The sequence below is a fragment of the Leopardus geoffroyi genome, chromosome C1 (assembly GCF_018350155.1).
Source record: "Leopardus geoffroyi isolate Oge1 chromosome C1, O.geoffroyi_Oge1_pat1.0, whole genome shotgun sequence".
Taxonomy (NCBI): domain Eukaryota; kingdom Metazoa; phylum Chordata; class Mammalia; order Carnivora; family Felidae; genus Leopardus; species Leopardus geoffroyi.
In genome coordinates this window covers 187,906,140-187,933,319 of record NC_059328.1, presented here as the reverse complement: position 1 = coordinate 187,933,319, position 27,180 = coordinate 187,906,140, and the positions used below count along the sequence as shown (strand labels likewise).

Here is a 27,180-nt window from a genome sequence, read left to right as displayed (position 1 = left end):
GGTTTGGTCCCTGTGCTGTAATGGGCCATTATGGGGTCACCTTGGGTTTGAGTCAGGTCAGACCAGATGCCTGCACTCAGCATGTTTGTTAGAACTGTAATCACAGTGAAAAGCAGGACACTCTCCCTGCATTGTCCCTTGGAAGGCTTTTATTGGTAGGCAAGACCTAACAGTCAGACCAGATGTCTACCTCTAGTTTGTTTGTTGGGGAATACAGTGACCCTGAACTACTGGGATTTCTCTGTGTGTTGCCCCTGTTGAGGTTTTTGTTGGTGTTTGGGGCCAGCAGTCAGATGATATATCTGCCCCCAGGTTGGGGCCACAGTTGAACTGGTGTGTGTGGTTATCTTCTCTTCTCCTCAGGGCAGGAGTTGTTTTAGAGTGGTGTGGCTACTGGGCTGCTTAAACAATGCCATACTTTTGGTACCTCCCTGGATGGGCTCCCATCTAGTGGAGATGGTTGGATGGAGCAGATCTGTAGGAGAAAGTGGGGGCAGGATGCACTGTCAGCAAGCTTGGTGGAAAGTGTTTGGGCTGCTTTCCACAAGTGTCAGTGCATCTAGACTGGTGAGCAGAGGAAAGAAATGGTGCCAGCCAGCAATTTTGTTCTTGCATAAGGTTCACAAAGAAACTTACCTTTTCTGAACAGGCTCTGAGACCAGCAAAGAAATCTTCCTGTATACCCCAGGTACCTCAGAAACTGCTGCTTCTGTGCTGTAACTTGATGAGGTTTTTGTCAGACTGTCTTTTTAATGCCAGGGACCCAGTTTTTAATAGCCTTTTGGCTTTCACAGAGCCGAGCCTGCTCATTTTTAATGTTTCCTATGTTAAGCCTCACTGATAATAAAAATTTGCAGAGTTAAGCCCATCTAGTTTCAGAGTCAAATGTTATAGGAATTCATCTTCCCAGTGTGGTCACCCATGCCTGGGGTGCTGAGTGTGGGGTTTGCTGCTCCTCCTCTTCCATGCCTGCTGTCCCTCCCTCCTGTAGTCAGTCTTACAGATTAGTTTGTTTCTTGACTGTGTTTCTGCCCTTCTACCATCTTGATTTGGCCTCCTCTGTACATTTAACTCTGGAAAACCTGATCTGCCAGTCTTCGGTCATTTTCTGGGTTATTTACATTGATGTGGGTGTTATCTAGGTGTGTGGATGGGACAGGGTGAGCCCGGGGTCCTCCTACTCCATGATCTTCCCCAGCATTTGACATTTTAAGTATTATATTCCGTGACATGGACCTCCTTGGGTTCATCTTGTTTGGAACTCTCTGTGCTTCTTAGACTTGGATGTCTATTTCCATTGCTAGGTTAGGGAAGTTTTCTGTTACTATTTCCTCTAATAATTTTTTACACCTGTCTCTCTCATTCTTCTGGGACTCCTGTAATTCTTGTTTGCTTGATGTTGTCCCAGAGATCTCTTAATCTATCTTCATTTTTATTAAAGTTGTTTTTTCTTTTTGCTGTTCATCTTGCATGTTTTCCATTACCTTTTTGTCTAGATCACTGATGCTTCTTTTGCATTTTATGATCTATTGTTGATTCCCTCTAGTGTATTTTTTATTTCAGTTATTGTATTCTTCAACTCTGATTGGTTCTTTTTAATATTTTCCATCTCTATGTTGACAGTCTCACTGAGTTCTTCCCTCTTTGTTCCAGCCCAATGAGTGTGTTTGCAGTCATTACTTTAAATTCTTTATCAGGCATATTGCTTATCTCTGTTTCATTTATCTATTTTTTCTTAAGCTTTTTCCTGTTCTTTCTTTTGTAACATATTTTTTCTGTATCTCCATTTTGCTTGACTATCTTGTTTATATGGATTAGGCAGAAAGACTAATTCGCCTAAACTTGAAGGAGTAGTTTTGTATATGGTGTCCCCTATGTAGACTGTGTGTGCTTGGTGATGGTTGCTGGCTGTCTGGAGGTATGGCAATATATGCTACTTACTGTTTGGAACTGTGGCTTTTTACAAAAAGAAGGAAAAAATAAAATAAAAAACCCAAAAAGAACAAAAAGAAAAATAAGACTAATTTTAAAAATTTAAAATTTTTTAAAAAATAAAAATAATTTAAATAAAATTTATATATGTAGCTTATTTTCTGTGCCCCAGCTCCATAGAGGCTGGTGTGGTCTTATAGACTCTGTGTTCACTGAGGTCTTGAGCTCATTGTGAGCCAGACCCTGTTCTGGTCTGGGCTTTTTTTTTTTTTTTTTTAATTCAAGTGAGTTAACATACAGTGTAGACTTTGCTTCAAGGATAGAACCCAGTGATTCATCTCTTACATAGGACACCCAGTGCTCATCCTGAAAAGTGCCCTCAGTAATGTGGGCATTACCTACAATAATGAGTGCCATCACTCATTTAACCCATCCCCTCACCCACCTCTCCTCCTTGGGCAACCCTCAGTTCTCTGTATTTAAGAGTCTCTTATGGTTTGCCCCCTCTCTTTATCTTATTTTTTCTTCCCTTCCCCTATGTTCATCTGTTGAGTTTCTCAAATTCCAGATTTGAATGTGGAATCATATGATATCTGTCTTTCTTTGACTGACTTATTTCATTTAGCATAATACCCTTTAGTTCCATCCACGTTGTTGCAAAAGGCAAGATTTCATTATTTTTCATTGCCAAGTAGTATTCCATTGTATTTATATACCTCATCTTCTTTACCCATTCATCAGTTGACGGACATTTGGGCTCTTTCCATAATTTGGCTGTTGTTGATAGCATTGCTATAAACATTGGGGTGCATGTGCCCCTTTGAATCAACATTTTTGTATCATTTGGATAAATATCTAGTAGTGCAATTGCTAGGTTATAGGGTAATTCTATTTTTAATTTTTTGAGGAACATCCACACTATTTTCCAGAGTGGCTGCACCAGTTTGCATTCCCACCAACAGTGCAAAAGTGTTCCCCTTTCTCCATATCCTCACCAACATCTATGGTTTCCTGAGTTGCTAATTTTAGCCACTCTGACAGGTGTAAGGTGGATCTCATTGTGGTTTTGATTTGTATTTCCCTGATGGTGAGTGATGTTGAGCATCTTTTCATATGTCTGTTTGCCATCTGGATGTCTTCTTTGGAAAAATGTCTATTCATGTCTTCTGCCCATTTCTTCACTGGATTATTTGTTTTTTGGGTGTTGAGTTTGGTAAGTTCTTTATAGATTTTGGATACTAACATTTTATTTCATATGTCATTTGCAAGTATCTTATCCCATTCCATCAGTTGCCTTTTAGTTTGGTTGATTGTTTCCTTTGCTGTTTAGAAGCTTTTTATCTTGATAAGGTCCCAATAGTTCATTTTTGCTTTTATTTCCCTTGCCTCCAGAGACATGTCAAGTAAGAAGTTGCTGCAGCCAAGGTCAAAGGTATTGCTGCCTGTTTTCTCCTGTAGGATTTTGATGGTTTCCTGTCTTACATTAAGGTCTCTGATCCATGTTTAATTTATTTTGGCATATGTTGCAAGAAAGTGGTCTAGTTTCATTCTTCATGTCACTGTCCAGTTCTCCCAGCACCATTTGCTGAAGCGACTATCGTTTTTCCATTGGGTACTCTTTCTTGATTTGTTGAAGATTAATTGGCTATATATTTGTGGGTCCATTTCTGGGTTCTGTATACTATTGATTTACGTGTCTGTTTTTGTGCCAGTACCATACTGTCTTAATGATTACAGCTTTGTAATACAGCTTAAAGTCTGGGGTTGTGATGCCTCAAGGTTTGCTTTTCTTTTTCAACATTATTTTGACTATTTAGGATCTTGTGTTTCCATAAAAATTTTAGAATTGTTCTAGCTCTGTGAAGAATGCTGGTGTTATTTTATAGGGATTGCATTGAATGTGTAGATTGCTTTGGGTAGCAGAGATATTTTAACAATACTTGTTCTTCCAAACTATGTGCATGGAATGTTTTTTCCTTTGTGTTTTCAATTTCTTTCATAAGCTTTTTATAGTTTTCAGCATACAGATCTTTTACCTCTTTGCTTAGGTTTATTCCTAAGTATCTAATGTTCTTTTTTTAATTTTTTTTAATGTTTATTTATTTTTGAGACAGAGAGAGACAGCATGAGCAGGGAAGGGGCAGAGAGAGAGGGAGACACAGAATGTGAAGCAGGCTCCAGGCTCTGAGCTGTCAGCACAGAGCCCGATGCGGGGCTTGAACTCACGAACTGTGAGGTCATGACCTGAGCCGAAGTTGGACGCTTAACCGACTGAGCCACCCAGGCGCCCCAGTATCTAATGGTTTTTGATGCAATTGTAAATGGGATCAGTTCCTTGATATCTCTTTTTGCCCCTTCATTATTGGTGTATAGAAACGCAACCTATTTCTGTACATTGATATTATATGCTGCGACTTTGTTGAATTCCTGTATCAACTCTAGCAGTTTTTGGTGGAGTCTTGTGGGTTTTCCATAGAGTATCATGTCATCTGCAAAGAGTGAAAGCTTGACTTCTTCCTTGCCAGTTTGGATGCCTTTTATTTCTTTTTATTGTCTGATTGCTGAGGCTAGGACATCCAGTACTTTGTTGAACAGCAGTGGTGAGATTGGATGCCCTTGTGTGCTCCTGATCTCAGGGGGAAAGCTCTCAGTTTTTAGCTATGGGCCTTTCGTATATGTTCCTTCTATTCCTACTTTCTTGAGGGTTTTTATCAAAAAACAATGCTGTATTTTGTTAAATGCTTTTCCTGCATCTGTTGAAAGGATTATATGGTTCTTATCCTTTCTTTTAGTAATGTGGTATATCACATTGATTTGTGAGTATTGAACCAGTCCTGCAGCCCAGGAATAAATCCCACTTGATCATGGTGAATAATTCTTTTAATGTACTGTTGAATTTGAATTGCTAGTATCTTGTTGAGAATTTTTGCCTCCAGTTTCATCAGGGATATTGGCCTGTAATTCTCCTTTTTAGTGGGGTATTTGTCTGGTTTCGGAATCAAGGTAATGCTGGCTTCACAGAATGAGATTGGAAGCTTTTCTTACATTTATATTTTTTGGAACAGTTTGAGGAGAATAGATATTAACTCTGCTTTAAATGTCTGATAGAATTCAACTGATGAATGGATAAAGAAATTGTGGTTTATATACACAATGGAGTACTACGTGGCAATGAGAAAGAATGAAATATGGCCCTTTGTAGCAATGTGGATGGAACTGGAGAGTGTTATGCTGAGTGAAATAAGCCATACAGAGAAAGACAGATACCATATGTTTTCACTCTTATGTGGATCCTGAGAAACTTAACAGGAACCCATGGGAGAGGGGAAGGAAAAAAAAAAGAGAGGTTAGAATGGGAGAGAGCCAAAGCATAAGAGACTCTTAAAAACTGAGAACAAACTGAGGGCTGATGGGGGGTGGGAGGGAGGGGTCGGTGGGTGATGGGTATTGAAGAGGGCATCTTTTGGGATGAGCACTGGGTGTTGTATGGAAACCAATTTGACAATAAATTTCATATATTTAAAAAGAAAAAAAAAAAGAATTCCCCTGGGAAGCTATCTGGCCCAGGACTCTTATTGGGAGATTTTTGATAAACTAATTCAATTTCTTTGCTGGTTATGGGCCTGTTCAAATTATTTATTTCTTCCTGTTTGAGTTTTGGTAGTGTGTGAGTGTCTAAGAATTTGTCCATTTCTTCCAGATCGTCCAGCTTGTTGGTATATAATTTTTAATAGTATTCTATAATAATTGTTTCTATTTCTGTGGTGTTGGTTGTGATCTCGCCTCTTTCATTCATGATTTTACCTATTTGGGTCCTCTTTCTTTTTGAGAAGTATAGCTAGGGTTTTATCAAATGTTGATAGGATCATATGGTTCTTATCCTCTCTTTTATTAATGTGGTGTATCACATTGATTTGTGAATAATGAACCAGTCCTGCATCCCAGGAATATTGTTTTTTTTTTTCTTTCAAAAACCAGCTCTTAGTTTCACTGGTCTGTTCTTTTTTTTCTTCTTTTAGATTTTATTTCATTTATTTCTGCTCTTATCTTTATTATATCCCTTCTTCTCCTGGCTTTGGCTTTATTTGCTGCTCCTTTTCTAGCTCCTTTAAAACAAGATCCATCTATATGTTGCTTATAAGAGACTAATTTTAGACCTGAGGACACCTGAAGATTGAAAGTGAGGGGACGCAAAACCACCTATCATGCTAATGGACATTAGAAGAAAGCCAGAGGAACCATACTTATATCAGACAAGCTAGATTTTAAAACAAAGACTATAAGAGATGAAGAAGATCACTGTATCAGAATTAAGGGGTCTATCCATGAAGAAGAGCTAACAATTGTAAATATTTATGTCTCCTGAAAGAACCTAAATATATAAATCAATTAATCACAAACATAAGCAAACTTATTGATAATACCATAATTGTGGGAGATTTTAATACTCCACTTACAACAATGGACAGATCAACAAGCAAACAATGGCTCTGAATGACACATTGGACCAGATTGACTTAACAGATACATTCAGAACATTTTAACCTAAAGCAGCAGAATACACATTCTTCTCGAGTGCGCATAGAACAGGCTCCAGAATAGATCACGTGTTGGGTCATATCCCTCAACAGGTACAAAAATATTGAGATCATAACCATGCATATTTTCGGATTGCAATGGTATGAAACTTGAAATCAACCACAAGAAAAAATTTGGAAGGCCCTCAAATACGTGGAGGTTAAAGAACATCCTACTAAAGAATGAATGGGTTAACCAGGAAATTAAAGAAGAAATTTAAAAATACATGGAGGCAAATGAAAAGGAAAACATGACAGTCCAATCCTCTTGAGATGCAGCAAAGGCAGTCCTAAGAGGAAAATACATTGCAATTAAGGCCTATCTCAAGAAGCAAGAAAGGTCCCAAATATACAACCTACCTAATTTTCTATCCATCTGGGATTTTAAGGGGGAGAGGAAGAGATCATCCCCACAGCCCCTTGGTCCTTTTAAACCATAGCTTTCCCCCCCCCCCCCGCCTCCGCCACCGTGCCCCAGTACAATCAGGGCTCAGGTGGGCTTTCAGATCCTGGCCTTGCTGAGGTCACAAGCTCACTGTGACAAGTGGGACTGCCAGTTATGGTATCAGGATCCACTAGTTATGGTGTCCAGACCCTTCTTTGTTGTGGGCTTTTAAGGTGGAGGGGGAGAGAGCTCCTTGGCTCTTTTAAATCCTGTTTTGTTTTGTTTTGTTTTTGTTTTGTTTTGTTTTGTTTTGTTTTGTTTTGTTTTGTTTTGCTGTGCCCCAGTGCAATTGGGGCTAGAGTGGTCTTGTAGACCAAGGGCTTGCTGAGATCACAAGTTTGCTGTGACAACTAGACCTACCCATTATCATGTCTGGACACTGCTGTGGTCTAGGCTTTGTTGTCTCTTTTATATACTAGTTGCTCTTTTAAACTGCAGCTTTTTTTCTGTGCCTAAGAACAGGAATCTGTTCCAGGTTCCTCAGTATTATCCCTTCCTACTGCCATTTGTAGTATCCTGGGGTTTGGACTTCCCCTTTGTTACCGTGGCTCTGTTTCTCTTGCTGTTTTCCTGCTCTTCTCTCTGTCTTTGGTTTTCAGAAGCTGTTCAGTCAGCCCTCAGATTTTCTTCAAGAGGAATTGTTCTATTAATAGGTGTAATTTTGTGTGTTCTGTGGAGGAAGTGAGTTTTCCAAGGTTTTCTTCCTATAGGTCACCATCATGGACCAGAACCTCTTAATTGTGTTTTATCCTCTTTTCTTGATTAAGTTAGTTAGTGGTTGGTTTATTTTTTGACTCTAGATTACTTTGAGAATGGATATATTAACATTATTGAATCTTTCCATCCATGAATATGAAATATTTATCATGAATTTAGATCTTCTTTAATTTCATTCAGAAATGTTTTGCAGTTTTTGGTGTACAAGTCTTAATATTTCTTCTGTTTATTGTTTCTTCTGTTAATATTACTACATTCCTTCTATTAAATTTATTCCTAAGTATTTTTTATTTTGGTGCTATTTCATATATAATTATTTTCATTAATGTTATACAGAAATGCAAAAGATGTAAAAATTTTTTTTACGTTTTTATCTTTTTATAAAAAACAGGGCTCAATTCCACACCCCTGGGATCATGACCTGAGTTGAAATCAAGAGTTAGATGCCCAACCTACGAGCCAGTCAGACACTCTACAAAAGATATTTTTGTATTTTGTTCTTGTATCCTGATACTCCATTGAGCTTGTTTACTAGTTTTAGTGTACAGGATTTTAATGCCTGCACATAAAGACTAGTTTTACCACTTTCTTTTAAATGTGGATACTTTTTATTTTGTTTTCTTGTTGGACTGCATTGGATATAACCTACAGTCCAAAGTTGATTAAAAGTAGGGAGAGTGAACATTTGCCTTACCAATCTTAGGGGGAAAGCACTTAGTCTTTCACCATCGAAGTGTGTTGTTAGGTAAGTTCCTTTCTATTCCTAGTTTGTTCAGAGTTTTTATTAAGAATGCATTTTAGGGGCGCCTGGGTGGCGCAGTCGGTTAAGCGTCCGACTTCAGCCAGGTCACGATCTCGCGGTCCGTGAGTTTGAGCCCCGCGTCGGGCTCTGGGCTGATGGCTCAGAGCCTGGAGCCTGTTTCTGATTCTGTGTCTCCCTCTCTCTCTGCCCCTCCCCCGTTCATGCTCTGTCTCTCTCTGTCCCAAAAATAAATAAACGTTGAAAAAAAAAAAAAGAATGCATTTTAGGGGCGCCTGGGTGGCTTAGTCGGTTGAGTACCCAAATTGATTTTTACTCAGATCATGATCCCAGGGTCTTGGGATCGAGCCCCACATCAGGCTCTGTGTTGAGTGTGCAGCCTGCTTACGATTCTCTCAACCTCTGCCCCTCTCCCCAGCTTTCTCTCTCTCAAAAAACAAAAATGCATTTTAGATTTTGTCAAATACATTTTCTGCATCTTTTGAAATGATCGTGTGATTTTTCTTGATTGGACGTATTTATTAATATGGCTTATTACGTTAATTGATTTTCAGATGGGAAAATCCCACTCTGTCATAGCACATGGTCCTTTTTTGTCTGTTGCTGGATATGGTTTCCTCATATTTTGTTGAGGATTTTTGCCTCTGTATTCATGAGGGATGGTAATCTGTTGTTTTCTCATCTTGTGATGTCTGTCTTTGGTATGAACATAAAACTGACCTCATAGAATATCTTGGGAAGTTTCCTTCCTCTACCTCCTCCTCCCACTTTTTTTTCCTGAAAAAGTTGTGAAAGATTGTTATAATTTCTTCTTTTAAGTATTTGGTAGAATTCACCAGTGAAACAATATGGGCCTGGGTTTTTCTTTTTAGGAAGAGTTTTAATTACAAATTCAATTTCTTGTTATAGGTATTTTCAGTTATTCTTTCTTCTTCTTGGATCAGTTTTGGTAATTTGTGTCTTTCTAGGAATTTTTCCATTTCATCTAAATTGTGTAATTTGTTAGTATAAAATTATTTATGGTTGTAATAGTTTATATTGCCTTATATGGCAATGAACTTTGCAGATGCAATGATTAGGATTTTGAGATGGGGAGATTATCTTGGATTGAGTTGGGCCGTAAATGTAATTTGTAATCACATATGTAATCACAAATGTAATCACAAATGTCTTTGTAAGAGAGAAGTAGAGGTATGCTGTTGAGGACATATCTAGTAGTGGAATTTCTGGATCATAATTATATATATGCTCAACTTCAGTACATAATACCAAACAGGTTTTCAAAGAAGATAGACCAATTTATATTCTGTATAAGAATTCCAGTTACTCCACATCCTTGCCACCTGATATTGTCAGTCTCTTTATTTTTAACCATCCAAGAAATGTGTTAATGGTATCCCTTTGTGGTGTTAACTTTTTTCCCCTGATGACTAATGAGGGTGAGTTCCCTTCCAAATGTTTATTAGCCATCATATAAAGTCTTTTGTGAAATACTTATTTTTCTCTTGGATTGTTTGCCTTTTTCTTAACTAATTTCTATAAGTTTGTATATATATTCTAGTTACAGGCTCTTTGTCAGTTATACTATACATGTTGCAAATATTTTCTCCCAAATATCTTATGTATGACATCTTTTGATAAGCAAAAGTTATTAAATTTAGTGTAGTTTAATGTATCAAACTTTTTTCTTTATGGTTATTGCTCTTTGCATTGTTTTGAAGAGCTTCTTCCTCAGCCGCATGAAAATATTCTCTTGTATTATCTTGTAATTGTTTTTCCTTTGACATTGAGATCAACAGTTCACCTGTAACTGATTTTTTTGTGTGTGGTGTGAGATACAAGTCAGGTTTTCTTTTCTTTTCTCTCTCTCTCTCACCTCCTTCCTTTTATTCTTGTATTCTTTCTTTCTGTATTTTTTTCATGGTGATTAATACTTGACCTACCTTAGATTGTTTTTTCTCCCCTATTCTGCAGTACCAACTTTGTCACAAATGAAATACCCGTGTGTGGGTCTGTTTCTAGACTCTAGTCAGTTTCTTTGGTGCATTTATCTATATTTTTGCTAATGTCTTCAGACATTAAGAAATAATGTCCTTAATTCTTTAATTTTTAAATACTTCATTTTGTTTTTCTTCAAGATAGTTTTGGCTATTCTTGGTCTTTCTATTTCCATTTTAGTTTTTGGAAAAGTTCATCAATTTCTTTAGGAAAACTTATTAGGACTTTGATTTTGGTTGCATTGAAACTATAGTTCAGTTTGAAGAGATGAATTATTTTGAGTTGACTCTTGAACAGTATGGGGATCAGGGACACTGATCCTCATGCAGTTGAAAAATCCATGTATAACTTTTGATTCCCCCAAAATTTACTACTAATGTCTACTGTTGACTGGAAGCTTTACTGATAATATAAACAGTTGATTAACACATATTTTGCATGCTAATATGTATTGTGTACTATATTCTTACAATAAAATAAGCTAGAGAAAGGAAAATGTCAAGAAAATCGTAAGAAAATGAAAATACACTTATAGTATTGTATATTCATATATACATATTCATTCATATAGAATGAATATACATTCATATGTATATGAATGAATATATGCATGAATATATGAATATTCATGCATATATACATTCATATAGTATTGTATATTGAATATTGTATATTGAATATTCAATTGTATATTGAAAAAAATCATGTATAAATGAACCTATGCAGTTCAAATTTATGTTGTTTGATGACCAACTGTATATATATATATTGTGATGCAATATTTACATAGAGCATATAAATATATAAGTAATACATAAGCATAACATAGTATTTATATGTTTATATGTAAATATGTATATTATTGTACATAAGTATATGTATCTCAGTATAATATACCTATGTATGTTATACAAATATAATAAAGTAATAAAACTATGCCTTGCTTCTTTATGCTTTTACACTTACTTATTCTGTCTAGGCTTCTCTTCTTGTAGTTCTTAACTATTTTCCTCTTGTGACCCACTTGACATATCATCACTTCTTTCCCTAACACTCTTTCTCCCTACTCCCCTTGTTTGCCAGGTGTTTACGAGAGACTTCTTCTTCTTCTTCTTTTTTTTTTAAGTAGGCTTTATTTAAGAAGGTTCCCAGCACAGAACCCAATGTGGGACTTGAACTCATGACCCTGAGATCAAGACCTGAGCTGAGGTCAAGAGTCGGACACTTAACTGACTGAGCCACCCAGGTACCCTGATATACTTCTTAGGCATCCTGTATGGGGCTTGGTACTGGAATCTTACCTCTTGCTCCTCTTCTGCTCCAGGGTTGTGGCCATTAGTATTTGCTAAAGAGTGGACAATCAAATGAAGAACTAAGTATCAGCTTTATCTAAGGCTTTCTGTAATGAGTCTAAACGGGAAACTTAATGAACTCCTACCTCCATCTCAAATTGAAGGCAGCATGTATGAAATGGAGAAGGTGAACCTGTTTCATTCTTAGCAGACTGTGCCTAGTTGAAATATGCATAGAAACTGGCAGCTTAAAGCCCCCTGAAGTCAGATTTAGGAAAGTGAGACAAATTATGGGCATTTAGATGTGACTCTGTATCACTATATACAATCTTATCAGTAAAAAACATGTGAACATCTGTCACCAGTGTTTGCATATTTATTTATATATTACATAAATGTGCTGTAATTTACTATGTAAAATCTACAATATACAAAAAATTAAAAATGATAACCTATATTTCTAAAAATGATTTCCATTTTATTATTAGTGGTACAGAATTCAATAAGCATTACTATTTTGAAAAGCATGATTTAGTATTTGATGTAGTGATTTGAAGTGTCGTGCTAGTGATTTGAAGGTCCGGTGCTAAGGCAAATTTATACCAGTATATCGTTTTTAATGCTATTATATTTGAAAAAGATACTTTCAAAGATTCGAAATTTCAAGTGGAAGAGGTGCATCTTGGTTGTGCCTATTAGTAAACCACATTACTCCTTTTTCTTTTTCTTTTTAAATATTTATTTAAGCAATCTCTACACCCAGTGTGGGGCTTGAACTCACAACCCCAAGATCAAAAGCTGCATGCTCTTCTGACTGAGCCAGCCAGGCACCCCCACATTCTCATTTTTCATTTTTATTCTATTCGAAGTTTTTAGTCCAGATTTTATCAGTAAAATGTTATCTTTTCTGAGTAATTAGTTCTGGCAAACTAATTGGAAGGCATTCCATTTTTTTTTTTTTTTTATTTAAAAGGAAAAATGGTCTAATCTGCTCAAACCCTTCCTTTGTGAGATTTTTTAAACAAACAAGGAAATTGTTTCTAAGTTTTTAAAGTGTGATACCTTGAGCTTGTAGGGATCATAGCACATTTGCACACACACAAAATTACATTAGATGAAAATATTTCCAATAGTTTTCAAAATATTCTCCACATTAGTTCATTTCAAAAAGACAGTTATTTTGATACTCATTAAAATGTAACTACCCTACTCTGAAAAGACAGATTAAGAAATACATATTTTAAAACATTTGCTAGTTTACATACTGCTGATAAATCTTTGTCATTACAAAAAAGTTTATATGGAACATTTGTCTTTTTGTAAAACCAAAGTACATGGTAAGTCTTTATATTTGCCAACTTTTAAAAATATTTTGCCATGAAATTTTTTATGATCAGCTCTTGTCTATTTGTAAAACACACTGAATATGTTACTTAAGTTAGTGTGAATTGGTCAATACACTTAACTGGCAAATGAAATATCCAGAACTCATGAAGGCAATGATATGCGCCTCTCTGAACATCAAACTCACACTTTGCCTCAGAATATTTGTCTACTGCTTATAGTCAGTTATATATGCTTACTTTATGGTTAAAGAAAATTGTTAAATTCTAATATTTTTTTCCATACTCTAGGGGATAATCCCTGGGCTCTGCTGTGAATGTCATTGTTTCATGGGAACAGAACCACAGAGGGTGAAAGAGAGTCATTGCTCCTGAGCTTGGGCGGGAAAAAGAGGACTTAAATATTTTATAGAGTTAATAATTCCAGGCACTTCTAGTTTGCACAATGAATGGGAGGGTCTGACCAATCAAATTAAGTTATTCTTTTTCTCCATGTAGGAGATCTGGGTTCAATAAAGAAAAAATAAAGATAAAATTCTGTTTTTTTCAGCAATTGTTTTTCTTTTCTTTTCTTTTTTTTTTTTTTATGAAATGGAAGACATCTAGGTTTTTTTTTAAATTTTTTTAAATGTTTGTTTATTTTTGACAGAGAGAGAGAGAGAGAGAGAGAGAGAGCGAGCATGAGCGGGGGAGGGGCAGAGAGAGAGGGAGACACAGAATTGGAAACAGGGTCCAGGCTCTGAGCTATCAGCACAGATCCTGACGTGGGGCTCGAACTCACAGACCGCAAGATCATGTCCTGAGCTGAAGTCGGATGCTCAACCAACTGAGCCACCCAGGCGCCCCCCAGCAATTGTTATTCTTATAGAGAAGCAATAATTGTTTTCTTCACTTATCTCTCTTAAACTCCAGGCTGAACTTATTAAAGGCAAGAACACTTCAAAGGAGAATCAGCACAGTGCCAGGCATATAGTTATGCCAGCACATTAGTAAATGTTAATTAACGTAAGGACATTAATTAAGGTTTCCATTAGGGCTAGGAAGTAGAAATATATGGGGCAAAAGGTAAGTGTGTAGGCTGGTGGGTTTTCAAAGACAACTAGAACGGAGGAGAGTAGTCAAAAAAGTCACTGGGGATGAAATACAGAGAACAATGTAAGTGAATGTACAGAGGTATTGCGAGAGACTTTTATTCAAGGGGCTTTGAATAAGGGGCCTTTCATAGTGGAAGGCAGAGTGGAATTAACTGAAATAAAAATTCTCTGCAGGTTCAGGAGAAATTCTAGGTGGTATAGGTAGGCCTTATGAGACTAGTCTTCAGAACTTTTACTCAAGATTCTGATGGAATTTTGGCAAAGAATTGTTTTGCTTGTGTTGCTGTCACTGAAGACAACTCTGCTCAGATGAGGAAGGAAGAGTAAAGAGGTAGTGATCTGAGCGGCAAGGCAATATTTTTGCCACATAATTAAGGATAAATTGAGAATCAGTATTCTTAAGGAATTACTCCCCCTCCCCAATTATTTTGTATTTATTAAAAACCACATTCAAAGTAGACTTCCATAATAAGAGGGTCCATAGAAAGTTGAGAGTCCACATTAAATACACGTGTAATGTACCACAGTTTGATAGTTTTGTTACAACATAGTGGTTGTCATTCAGTTATCTTAAACTACAAATTATACAAATACATAAAAATCATATATATAAAGTCCATTAAGCCAGTCAGATGCAGCGATGGCAATGATAGCAAAATGATCTAGGACATATACAACAAGGTTTTTCAGTACAACCAAAGTGTTTGTTATTTACTTTGAAGCAAAAATTTCAACATAACTAGGGATTTATTATATACATCAAAAACAGAACAATTCTTAAAAAGACACATACCAACAGACTCCTGGAAGTTAATGTTTATAAGTAAGGCCATACTGATTCAAGTTAGCAAAAGGTGGGGATAAATACAATTCTTCTTTTCAGGTTAGGTTTTTAGTAGGTTTTTCCCTAGTTCCTTTGCCTTTTCCCTCCATTCACTTTAATGCTCTTTCTCTTTTAAAATCTATACTAAAATGTCTTGAAATTTTTAAAAGCTAACCATCATGTGTAGTGACCAGAGCCCTTAAGAACAAAGTTAAATTCAACCCACAAATATCAGTTAGTGAAATTACTCTGGAGGAAATCACACAACTAAGAACCAAAGCCATTTGCCCATTGCTCCATTCCTATGTACCAACTATTCCAAAGGATTAAATTCCAATTCCTTCAGTGGCTGATGAACTGGGTGAATATTGGGATAACTTACTTGCAAGCACGATCACTGTCCTCTGTGGGATATGGTCTCAAGTCCACGTCAGATTGAGACTAAGATGTGGTAATGATGGTCAGTTTTAGTTAGCAAGGAGAGTTCATTATTCATGGTATCATACACTTCTTTCCTCTCTCATGACTCCTTTAATGATCTTATATTTAATTGTTTACATTTTGCTTCTCTGTTAATTTATTGATAAACTTATTGAGGGTAGGGATGAGTTTTCTAGTTATATTCTACTGCCTAGACTAATACCTGATGAATACTAGATACTCAAAATATTTGTTGAAGTAAACTTTTATCTAGTTTTTCTTTGCCTCCTAAAGTCTTATATTCATTTATTTACATTGTAGATGCTGAGAAAAACTCTTAGAGGGTCTGAAAGTGAAGAACTGGAAGTAACACCTCAAGTGCCAACTTTGGTACCATTTGGGGATGTGGTATGTGTGACTAATCCTTAGTAAACCTGTACAAATTATTTCTTATTTTATGTGAAGACTGGTTAACGTTTATTATTTGATTATCAAAAAGTATATGTAGAAAATATTTCTGATAACATATTTGTGAATTTTTCATTTTTGCATTGAGTTAGAAAAGCATTCTAATCACTGAAATTAGGGAAAACATCTTGATTCACAGGCAAAAAAATGTTTTCTAATTCAAAAACTGAATTCCCAAACTCTGGGTACATCAGAGTCACCTAGGATACTTATTCAAAACATTGATTCTTGGCCCCCTCTTAAAATCTGCTAACTTGGAATCTGAGAATGGGACCTAAGAGTCAGTATTTTTATTGTGCTCGTCAAGTGATTATATTGTCAGATTTAGGAGCCTTTGAGCTACAATTTGAAAATTGACTCCACACCTCTCCCTTATACCCAAAATAGTAAGTCCCAGGAACAAAAGGGAAACATGCTCATGAATTATACATATACACACAAACACACAGGTAGGATCTAATGTCTACGCTGAGAAGTAGAAAAAGCTATTTTTTCTTTTGGGTGCTATGGAGTATAGGACATGAGGATCTATGTATATTTAGAACTAGCAAATGTGGAATTCTTTTACAGCCGTCTTTATTTGTGAACATCATTAGAATAGTTAATGGGTATGAAGTGAGAGTTTCTCTCATCTCTCTTCTCTAGATCCTATCATATACTATACATTTTTTTGATTAAAAATATATGATGAATTTAACACCACGTTTTTTTTGGGAGAAAAAGTAAGACTGTATTAATATATACTTTTTTCTTATTCTTTTTCTTTTACAAAATGAGCATTTATCCATGTAATTATATAGCACTTTCCTACATCACAATGAAAGTTGGAGTATAAGCCTTCACTGTCCAAATCTAAACTTAGAAAAAGACTCTTTGAAATGCCTTTGGGCTGTAAGCATGTCCATTATTGTTGACATAGTCACTTCCGTAATCCATACTCTTGAATAGGACTTCTACATTTCTTTTGAACTGGTATTTTGATTTCATTCACATTTCCTAACTTTGTAGTTTGTATTTGCCTTATTTGAATTACATATTGCTAGACATTAATAAACCTCTATTAAAAGTCAGTTGGAAATATCTGACAGATGTTTGGCATGTGATAACTCCTCTCAGTGTAGGATTTGTCACATCACTTTCTTTTTGAAACTTCTGTGACTCATTCTGAGGTATTTGGCAAGGTTTGTACATGTGTCTGCAATGATAATTATATCAAAACACTCTATTCCTCATTCTGATCCCTTTTTCAGAAAAAATGGTGAAAAAGCTATCTTAAAATTGGGCACATAAAGTGCTTTAGTGAACACCCTTCTTGTTGCTTTACTGTTCTAATGTGTGTTGGGGGTTGGGTGAAAGTGTTGACATGGTTAGTGCTTTGACCCACAGATGGGTCTCAAAATCTGTGGCAACATATGTTACCCATAGCCTGTCAATGGGTATTATTATATTTTTGCCTGTTAAATATTTTTCTGTACTTGAATAGAATTTTTTCTTTTTTATGGTTCTGTTATGTAAAAGTATGAAGAACTATTGAAATATAAAGAAAGTTAGGGTAGTTGTTCATGGCTTCGTGTTGAAACACTTGGCAGGCAAGCAATGACTTATGGCAGAATGTTAAAGCGTAGAATTATACAATCTAGAATTGTAGCTATACTTGCCTGTTTTACTTACTTCATGTATAACTCCAGTTTTAAGAAATAAAAACAGTTTGGGACACCAGGGTGGCTCAGTTGGTTAAGCATCCAACTTCAACTTCATGATCTCACAGTTTGTGAGTTTGAGCCCCGCATTGCACTCTTTGCTAACAGCGTGGAGCCTGGAGCCTTCTTCTGATTCTGTATCTCCCTCTCTCTCTGCCCCTCCCCTGCTCACACTCTGTCTCTCTCTCCTTTCTAAATAAATAAACATTAAAAACTTTAAGAAAAAAATTCGTGGGATCACCTATGGAAGTACCATTTAAAATCCCACCTGGATTGTGTAATACGCATTATACCCCTTTGCATTGGAAAACTTTGAATTTTCCCTTTAAAATAACATTTCATATCTATGTTTCCTTAAGAAGTAGACCACAGTATTATCTTCTCAGGATTTCATCATTCATATACGGTAGTCTTCTAATTAAATATTGAATGCCAGTTTTTTTTCTGTATTGTTTTAAAGCCATTCCGAATCTTTAAAATTACTTATGTACATTTAAAAATGCCATTGGGCCATATATTTTGTTTCACAGTGTTTAATATAATATTGCAGTTGTTTTTACTTGGTTTTTAAGACCTAACATGGATAAATGTATTCAGCTAATAATACATAACAGTATTCAAAAATTCCTGTATTCATTTTATATTTGGTTTCATGCTTAAACACAAGATAGAATTTTCTTTAACATTTAGAAACAACTTGTACAAGAGAAAATGAATGTTTCAGAGCCCTTGGCACAGTATAGTGGATGAATGATTGTTGAATGAATAAAGTGGTTTTAGGATACTAGATAAAAAAGCTTATCTGAAGCAAGGCATATTTCTTCTTATTATATGCAAGATGCTACATTTTGTCAGTTTTCACCTAATATAAAATAACAATGATTCGAAGAGTGATGGTTGGATTTAAGTTAGTAATGATCCTCTTTTTTTTTTCTTCTTTGTGTTCATTTTAGTTTTACTTTGCATAAATCCTGCCTATATTTCTTCCGTATTTCTGTTTTCTGGTGTTTTCCATTAAATAGATATTTCTAATGAGAAACAATATTTTTTTTTAGAAAAACTAGCAACGAGGAGCTTTTAAAAATATATATGGTTTGGTTTAGAGTAAAATGGAAAAAAGTTAACTTTTAAAAACTCATGTGCTATGTTTTTATTTTGATTGTTTTTAGGTTGGCTGCCTCGCTATTCATGTAAAGAACTGCAGACATTTCACGCCTAAGAGTATCCTTTCTTTTGATTTAAGAAACATAGCATGATCATGCATCTGTTTCAGTTAAATATTGCTACATTACAAAACACTCCAAGACTTAGTGGCTTAAAACATTAACTATTTTATTATCAATCACTATGTGCATTCACTAGGTGGCAATTCTGCTTCACATTACACAGCAGGTGCTGCAGTCATCTGGCAGTTCAGAAGGGCTGGAATATCTAAAATGGCTCATTTACATGTTTGGTGCTTTAGTGAAGATTCCTGGAAGACTGAACTTAGCTGGAAAGCTGAAATGGTTAGACCTTTCTCTCTTTCCATGGAGTCCCAAGGGCTTGTCTTTTCATCATACGTTTTTTCTGCATTAATTTTGATTTTTAAAAAATATTACCTTAATATATTATTTTGATTACTAAAGTTTTTGGTGTCCCCTTAAATTTTGGACCCTGACTGATGCCTCTCTTACTCTGTCCTAGACTCAGCCCTGGTCATGTCCACTGCATTTTAAAGTAGTCACAGGGCCAGACTGAAGAGTAGAGGAAAATAATCTCCACTTTTTGATGTGCAAAGTGACAAAAAAGCTTTTCAGCTATCTGTAATCCACCTCAATCACCATATAAGTTAAAGGAGAATTATATATCTTAGATGATAATACTAATTATTTCTAAGGAATAATTGTGCTGTTTAAACATTGTTTAAGGGTTTTAATTTATCTTGGTGCCTTTACTTAAATGGATTTCTCATTATTAGATTTTTCATGACATAAAACCAGTCTTGTTATGAAGAGTTTGTGTTTGTCTTTTATGTAAAAGTTATTGAAGAGAATTCTATACAAAGAGATTTTAAAATAAAATTAATTAAATCATAAAAACAAAATTGTTTTAATTCATGGAGTGCTGTGAAAAATAAAAATATTGTATAGTTTTAATAAGTATATAGTGAAATGAATGAGAGAATAGAAAACTGCTTTAAATTTTGTTGTCTTAAAAATAAATTACTCTCAAGTGACTTTTCTGAATTTTTGAATTTCTACATAATTATGCTTAGAGAAGTTTTTAACTATATATTTCAAATGTTTAATCACCTTAATAACATATAGAAACATTTGCAAAAAATTATAATGGAAATGTGAGGATAGAAATATAAATGACTAGTATATTAGAAATATTAGAAAATATTAGAAGTGACTAAAGAATAAGCAATCTTCCTATTTGTGCCTACTATTGATGGGCAGAAATACTATTTTTAAAGACTTTTAAAATTGTTTAATATGCTCTACAATTATCCTATTTATTTGCTTAATTCTTAGGTTTCATCTGGATTGTTTAATGAATTAATTATATAATGTGTTATTGTACCGTTACAATAAAATTTGCTTCCTAAATATCTGTGTATTTTCAGTTGGTTTACAATATTACAGTAATTTGTTCATTCGCATCTCTATAAACAACATTGTAAAATGTACAAAAATGTGTAGCTTGCTACCCCAAAGTGATGAGAAGAACACTATAATTAAGTTTGATGACATAAAGTATTTTTCCATACAGGTAATGTTCAAGTTCTCTTCTAGATATAAAATTGCCTTTTTACAGCTTTAAATAATTTACACTAATTATGTTCTTTTTTTAGGGGATGAGAAAGAAGCAAATGCAGTGTCTTTTTATTGGATATTTTATAGTATTCTATTTATATACCATGGGCTATATTGGTGTTTTTTAAAGAAACAACTTACTGGAAAATTCATAATCTTGGGGTCTTCTTCCCTAAGATCTTAACTGTCTGCGGTTCTGAGTGTTTATCACACGTGCATTTTTCTCTGTCTTGCTCTTCTCCTCTCATCTACCCTCTTCTACCCGGTCTTAGCTTGGGCTGAAATAACAAATTACCATAGATATGGTGGCCTAAACAACAGTCATTCATTTCTCACCTTTCTGGAGGCTGGGAAGTTCAGGATGAGGGTGCTGGCAAATCTGGTGTCTGGTGAGAGCCTGCTTTCTGATTCCCTGATGGCCATCTTCTCATTATATAGTGACATGGCAGAGGGAACAGAGAGATTTTTGTCTCTTAGAAGGGCACTAATCCAATTCATGAGGGCTCCACCCTTATGACCTAATTGCCTCCCCTACACCCCACCTACAAATACCATCACACTGGGGAGAAGGCTTCAACATGTGAATTTTGAGAGGATGCAAATGTTCAGTCCAGAGAGTACCTTTTTTTTTTTATTTCCCTCTCTCCTTTCTTCTTATGTTAACCCTAATTGTTTTTGCATGGATTAACTTATTTAGTCTTTATAACAACCCCTCAAAGTATATATACTCTTATTATCATCCTCATTTTACAGATGAGGAAACAGGTACTGTTAGGTAAAAGAACTTTCTTAAGGTCCTAGAACTAGTAAATAGTGGAGCTGGGAATGGAGTCAGTCTGGCTTCAGTTTAATAAACTTCCTCTCACACCAGAGCTTGTTATGCTAAGAGTTTGCTTCTTTTTACAGTTAAGCTTCTTAGAATCTTAGGGGCACCTGTGTGGCTCAGTCAGTTAAGCATCACGAGCCTTAATTTCAGCTCAGGTCATGATCTCACCTTTGGTGAAATTGAGTCTGGCATTGGGCTCTGCGCTATCAGAGTGGGATTTTCTCTCTCCTCTCTTCCTCTTCCCCTCCCTGTCTTTGCCCCTCCCCCTCTCTCGAAATCAATATATTTTTTAAAAAGCTTCTTAGAATCTTAAATGTATCTCAAAGTTTTCTTTAAAACAAGAAGCACTGTTTCATTCAGATGTGGGATTCATTGATTAGTTGTTAGTCCTAAAAGTTTTATGACATTGGTTAAATTTTAGTGAAATCTTAGAATATTTCCTCCGTGCTGTATATTTTTTAACCTTTAGTTTTAATCTTCAGAATTTTATTTTGCTTAAGTCTTGAGTATTGAAGATAGTTTTTTAAGCATAGTTTACAAAAAAAAAAAAAACATGGGGTATCCGGGTGGCTCAGTTGAGCATCCCATTCTTGATTTTAGCTCAGGTCATGATCCCAGGGTTGTGGGATCAAGCCCCACATCCAGCTCCATACTGAGCGTGGAGCCTGTTAAGATTCTGTCTCTCTGCCCCTCTCCCCCACTTGTGTTCTCTCTCTCTCAAAACAAAACAAAACAAAACACACACACACACAAAACAGGCATAGTTTTGTTAAAGGTAACCTATACTATTTCTTTTACTTTGCAAAATAGTTTTCCTGAGCTTGCCAATTTTTCAAGAATTTTGTGGATGTATGTCCACTTAAATAAAAGTTGAAATTAGCACTGGAAAAATAATATAAATTAATAGGGTGCTTATCTTTATAAGCATAATCAAAATCTTTTTCTTTATTTAAAGTTTTTTTTTTAATGTTTATTTTTGAGAGAGAGAGAAAGAGACAGAGCACAAGCAGGGAAGGGGCAGAGAGAGAGAGGGAGACACAGAATCCAAAGCAGCCTCCAGGCTCCGAGCTGTCAGCACAAAGCCCAACATGGGGCTTGAACCCACTAACCATGAGATCATAACCTGAGCTGAAGTCTGATGCTTAACCAACTGAGCCACCCAGGCATCCCGAAAATCTTTTTCTTTATTTTAATAGGAGCCGTTAGTTTGAGGATATTAAGAGAAGAATTTTAATGGAATTCTAATAGAAAGTTTGGGAACGACTTAGTAATAACTACATAGAAAACTGCACAAGGGAATGAAGATAAAAAAGCAAAACACATATTAACTCTAAGAAAATTAAGAAGTGATAGAGAAAAGGAAATATAATCATTGTAATTATATTGTTAAACCCTGAAAAATAGTTACGTATACACAATAAACACTAAGTATTAGTCTAACAAAAAGTATGATCTATAATATATTGGAGGAATGAAGGGAAGAGAAATGTAAAATCTGTCGGGGAGGGTGTTGAGCTAATATTTTTCCTCTACAATAAGCAATTAATTGATAGTATCTAAAACTACAAAAAAAATCACTTAATATAAGCATGTTATTTTGAAACATTATTTCATGACGAAAACCAGAGATATCCCTTTAAAAACTTGAAAGGTGGCTTTTGAGGCTTTTAGGGGGTGGATAGGGTAGTATTCTAAAATTAAACCCAGGATTTACTTTATAGAGGTGTGACTGAATGACAACATGAAATGGAGAGACTAATGCCATTGAGAGAAGGGAACAAAGGGGTACACTACATAGGGCCACAGGGGAAGTATCAAGATGGTCAGGAGACAGAAGACAGAAGTGAGGAGAGAGTGAAGGCTAAAACCTCCATTGGGATTTATTTGAGAAAGCAATGCAGGAGAGGGTTAAAAATTTAGGATTGGCTAGCATGAATAATTCTCATAGGCGTTTGGCTGTAGGGGTAGTCTTTAGTTGCTTGGTACCTGGGCCTGGGATGATTTAGGGCAGGGGAAATATTGCCTCCCTGTAAGAGTTAGATAAGGAGTAGTTAGGGCTAAATTTTGGGATTGGTTTGCATATGAAAGATAGTCTTCTATCTAGCTAACCCCTTTTCTATCTCTAGGAATTGGTTAGCCCAGGGAGAGAACATCTGTCTCTGGCCAGCAAGCTTTTTAAGATGTCAAAACATCATAAAATAGAGAAAAAAAAGATTAAACATGGGAGGAAAACAAAGTTCTTATTTGTTTCAACCATTGTAGAACTATTTGACTTTGAAACTATGTATCACATAACTGGGATAAAATAAAAGAATACATTTTCTACTTTAGGACTTGAATTTGCTAAAGCTTACAAAATAGATCTAGTTAAAAATAGAAACAACAACAACAAAAGGAATAGTAAGTGGCTTTAATCTAGTTTTTAGGCTTTTTTAGGCTTTTTCTAAGGCTTTAATCTAAAAAGCTATTGAGTAAGTGATGTTAAAACTCATGTTAAAGAATAAATACTAGTGAATTTCTGACTTGGCCATGCTGGAGTAACTGATATCAGATGTACTCTTCTGCTCTAAACAGCTATAAAATTGAGTAACTTATATGAAGGAACTATTTTCTGACATTTAACAAGGGAAATTGGAGGGCTGTAATCCTTAAGAGGAGGGAAGCAGAAGAAGTGAGCTCCACATTTACAACAACTTTCTGTCTGGCAGTGAATCTGGCATAAGAAACTGAAACCCAGGGGTACTTGGGTGGTTTAGTGGGTTAAGCGGCTGACTTCGGCTCAGGTCATGATCTCATGGCTCCTTAGTTTGAGCTCTATGTCGTCCTCTGTGCTGACAGCTGAGAGTCTGGAGCCTGCCTTGGATTCTGTATCTCCCCTTCTCTCTGCCCCTCCCCTGCTCATGTGCTTATTCTCTCTCTCTCCTTCAAAAAATACATTTAAAAAATTAAAAAAAAAAAAAAAAAGGAAGTGAAACCAAAGAGTGAGTGATATTGCTTGGTGGAGGAAGCAGAGGCTGAGAGAGGAAACAGATGAGAATTTGGGACTGCTAAGGTGGCTGGAATTTGTAAGGTGGGGCACTGGAGAGGATGGAGGAGCAGACAAGGAGCCCCAGAAATCTGTATAGTTATTCCATTCAGGTCCTTGGTTGGATCCTATGGTGTGCATATGCAAAGGGAGTTTCTAGGAGGAATTACAGAGAATAGATGCTGGAGAACTGAGAGCTGAATAGAGATTTCAGAAATCACAAATTCAGAGTTATTGGAGTTTTGCGCAGCTAACGTGGAGAGATTTTGTTGAACATTACCAGTATTAATCTGAGATCACAGAAAGTCCAAGTGTTAGGAATAAGGATCATGTCTTAAAAGTAAGGGTTAAAACCCCGGTACCATGGACAAAGGCTAGGATAGGCCCATCATCGAACCAAGCTGTCATAGAATCAAGATGATCTGCCAGCAATTAACTGCCTTCCAGAAAAAAAAAAGTCAAAACTTAGTAAGGGAAGATATAAAAACCCAGAGTGTCTACTGCATAGCCATTATACAATAAAACGATGCTGTTCATGAGGAAATAAAACCAACAATAGAGGTAAACCCACAGGTGACCCAAATGTTTGAATTAGGAGACAAGAACTTGATAGCAACTATCATAAATGTGCCAAACTGGAAAAGGAGGACCAAATGGATGATCACAATGGGAAATTTGAAGAAAATGGAAAATCTAAAAACCAAATATAATTCTAGATCTGAAAAATACAATATTGAAATGAATTCATTTGAAACATTCTGGACAGAGCAGAAGAAAGGATCTGTGAATTGAAAGATAAGTTAGTAGAAATCATTCAAATTGTAGTTCAGAGAGAAAAAAGACTAAAAAAACCCAGAAGAGACCAGTGGGCCATATCACTCAATTTACAGATATTCAGTTACATCCCAGAAGGAAGATATTTATTAGAGTATTTAGTATTTTAGGTTTTTCTCTGCTAAACATTTTCTAGAAATAATGGAAGACATCAATCAGTAGATTCAAGAAATTCAGTGAAGCTCAAGAAAAAGAAGTACAAAAATGATCATACCTAAGTATATCATAATAAAACTGCCAAAAACCAAAAATAAAGAGAAAATCTTAAAGGTAGCCAAGAGGGGAAGAATACAGCATGTTTAGATGAACAACCATAAGAGTAACAACAGACTTCTCATCAGAAACAATGGAGTTCAGGAGATAAAGCAATGCCATCTTTCCAGTGCTGGGAAAAAAAAAAAATCAACTAAATTTCTAAATCCAGTGAAAATATTCTTTAAAAAGATGGTGAAAGACAAAAGCTAAGAGAATGTGTATCTAAAAGACCTGAATTATAATAAACCTCAAAGGAAGCTTCAAGTTGGAGAGAAATGATCCTAGATAGAAGCCCAGGTGCATAGGAAGGAATGAAGAGCACTGGTAATGGTGAATATATGGGTAAAAATAAAAGACTATTAAAAAAGAAAAGACTTTTTAAAATGTTTTCCAAATTTTGAATTTTTATGTAAGGGCTAAATACATTTTTGGTTCTTCAAAATTCCATCAGTAAACAAATTTGCATATCATAATGTAATATGTATTGAATACCTCTATAAACCATTGAATAGGGCACCAGGTTGATTTCAGTTGATTAAGCATCCAGCTTGATTTCAGCTCAGGTCATGATCTCACAGTTGGTGAGATCAAGCCCTACATTGGGTTCTGCATTGGCAGTGTAGAGCCTGCTTGGGATTCTCTCTCTCCCCTCTCTCTCTGCCCCTCCCCCACTTGCTCTCTCCCTCAAAATAAAATAAAATGTAAAAAAAAAAAAAACAAAACATTGAGAACTGCTAGTGAATAATTAAAATTTTCTATCAAGACATAATCACATGATTTCACAGTAAATTACCTATGAATGTTGTATATTCATTCTGGTCCTGAATTAAAATATCTCATAATTTACAAATTCTTAAGATCTTGATATTCTCTTTCTCAGAGAAGACTTTGTTGACGATTGCTCTACAGTAGGTCCTACAGTGATGCTCTATTACAGATAATGATGGTCACAGTGTAACCCTTCCATTTATGTGTTGACCTCCTTTCTCAGTAGCCTGCAGGCTCCCCATGGTCATGGGCTTTACCTTACTATGCTCTATTATATCTCTGGTGCCTAGAATTCATTAACATGTAACAAATACTTATTGAATTAAAATGTATTTTTTCCAGAAAGCCAACAATTTAATAAATGAAACATTTTAATTAAAAAAATCGTTCTCTGAAAGACTACTAATTGTTTAAAACAAAATAATAATGATGAATGGTAAAATTTGTAGCATATGTAGAAGAAGAATATATGATAAGAGTAGCACAAAGAATGTGGAGAAGAGGGAATCCCTGTGCACTGTTGGCAGGAATGTAAATTGGTGTAGCCACTATGGAAAACAATATGGAGGTTCCTCAAAAATTAAAAATAGAATTACAATATGATCGAGCAATGCCACTTCTGGGTATATATCCAAAGAAAACAAAATCACTATCTCAAAAAGACATCTGCACCTCCATGTTCATTGCAGCATTATTTATAGTAATCAAGACATGGAAACAATCTAATTGTCCATGGGTGAATGGCTTAAAAAATTTGATACACACACACACACACACACACAGAGGAATATTATCCATCCATAAAAGGAGATCCTGCCAGTTGTAACAATATGGATGGACCTAGAGGGCATTATGCTAAGTGAAATGAGACAGAGAAAGACAAGTATTGTATGATTTCACTTATGTGTGGAATCTAATAGCTCCAAAGAAACAACTTATAGTCAGAACAGATTGGTGGTTGCCAGACGTGAGGTTTGGGGAGTAGGCAGAAGGGTGAAGGTGGTCAAAATGTACAAACTTCCGGTTACAAGTAATAGCATGGTGACTATAGTTAGTAATACTGTATTGTGTGTTTGACAGCGCTAAGAGAGTTGATCTTAAA

The 27,180-nt window shown here is 35.6% G+C and overlaps 1 protein-coding gene across 8 annotated transcripts in view; it reads left to right on the top strand.

The window, feature by feature from the left end:
• Positions 1-27,180, top strand: part of C2CD6 (C2 calcium dependent domain containing 6) — a 178,184-nt gene that overhangs the window by 27,806 nt on the left and 123,198 nt on the right. For 4 of the 8 annotated variants that reach the window (XM_045480738.1, XM_045480742.1, XM_045480745.1 and 1 more), the window contains exons 2-4: positions 15,723-15,809; positions 18,739-18,790; positions 20,181-20,326. In XM_045480738.1, coding sequence (XP_045336694.1) covers positions 15,723-15,809; positions 18,739-18,790; positions 20,181-20,326 — 285 coding nt within the window. Of the gene's footprint in view, positions 1-14,432; positions 14,490-15,722; positions 15,810-18,738; positions 18,791-18,840; positions 19,078-20,180; positions 20,327-27,180 lie in introns of those variants that run through there. The other 4 variants (XM_045480741.1, XM_045480743.1, XM_045480740.1 and 1 more) reach the window with 4 other exon arrangements.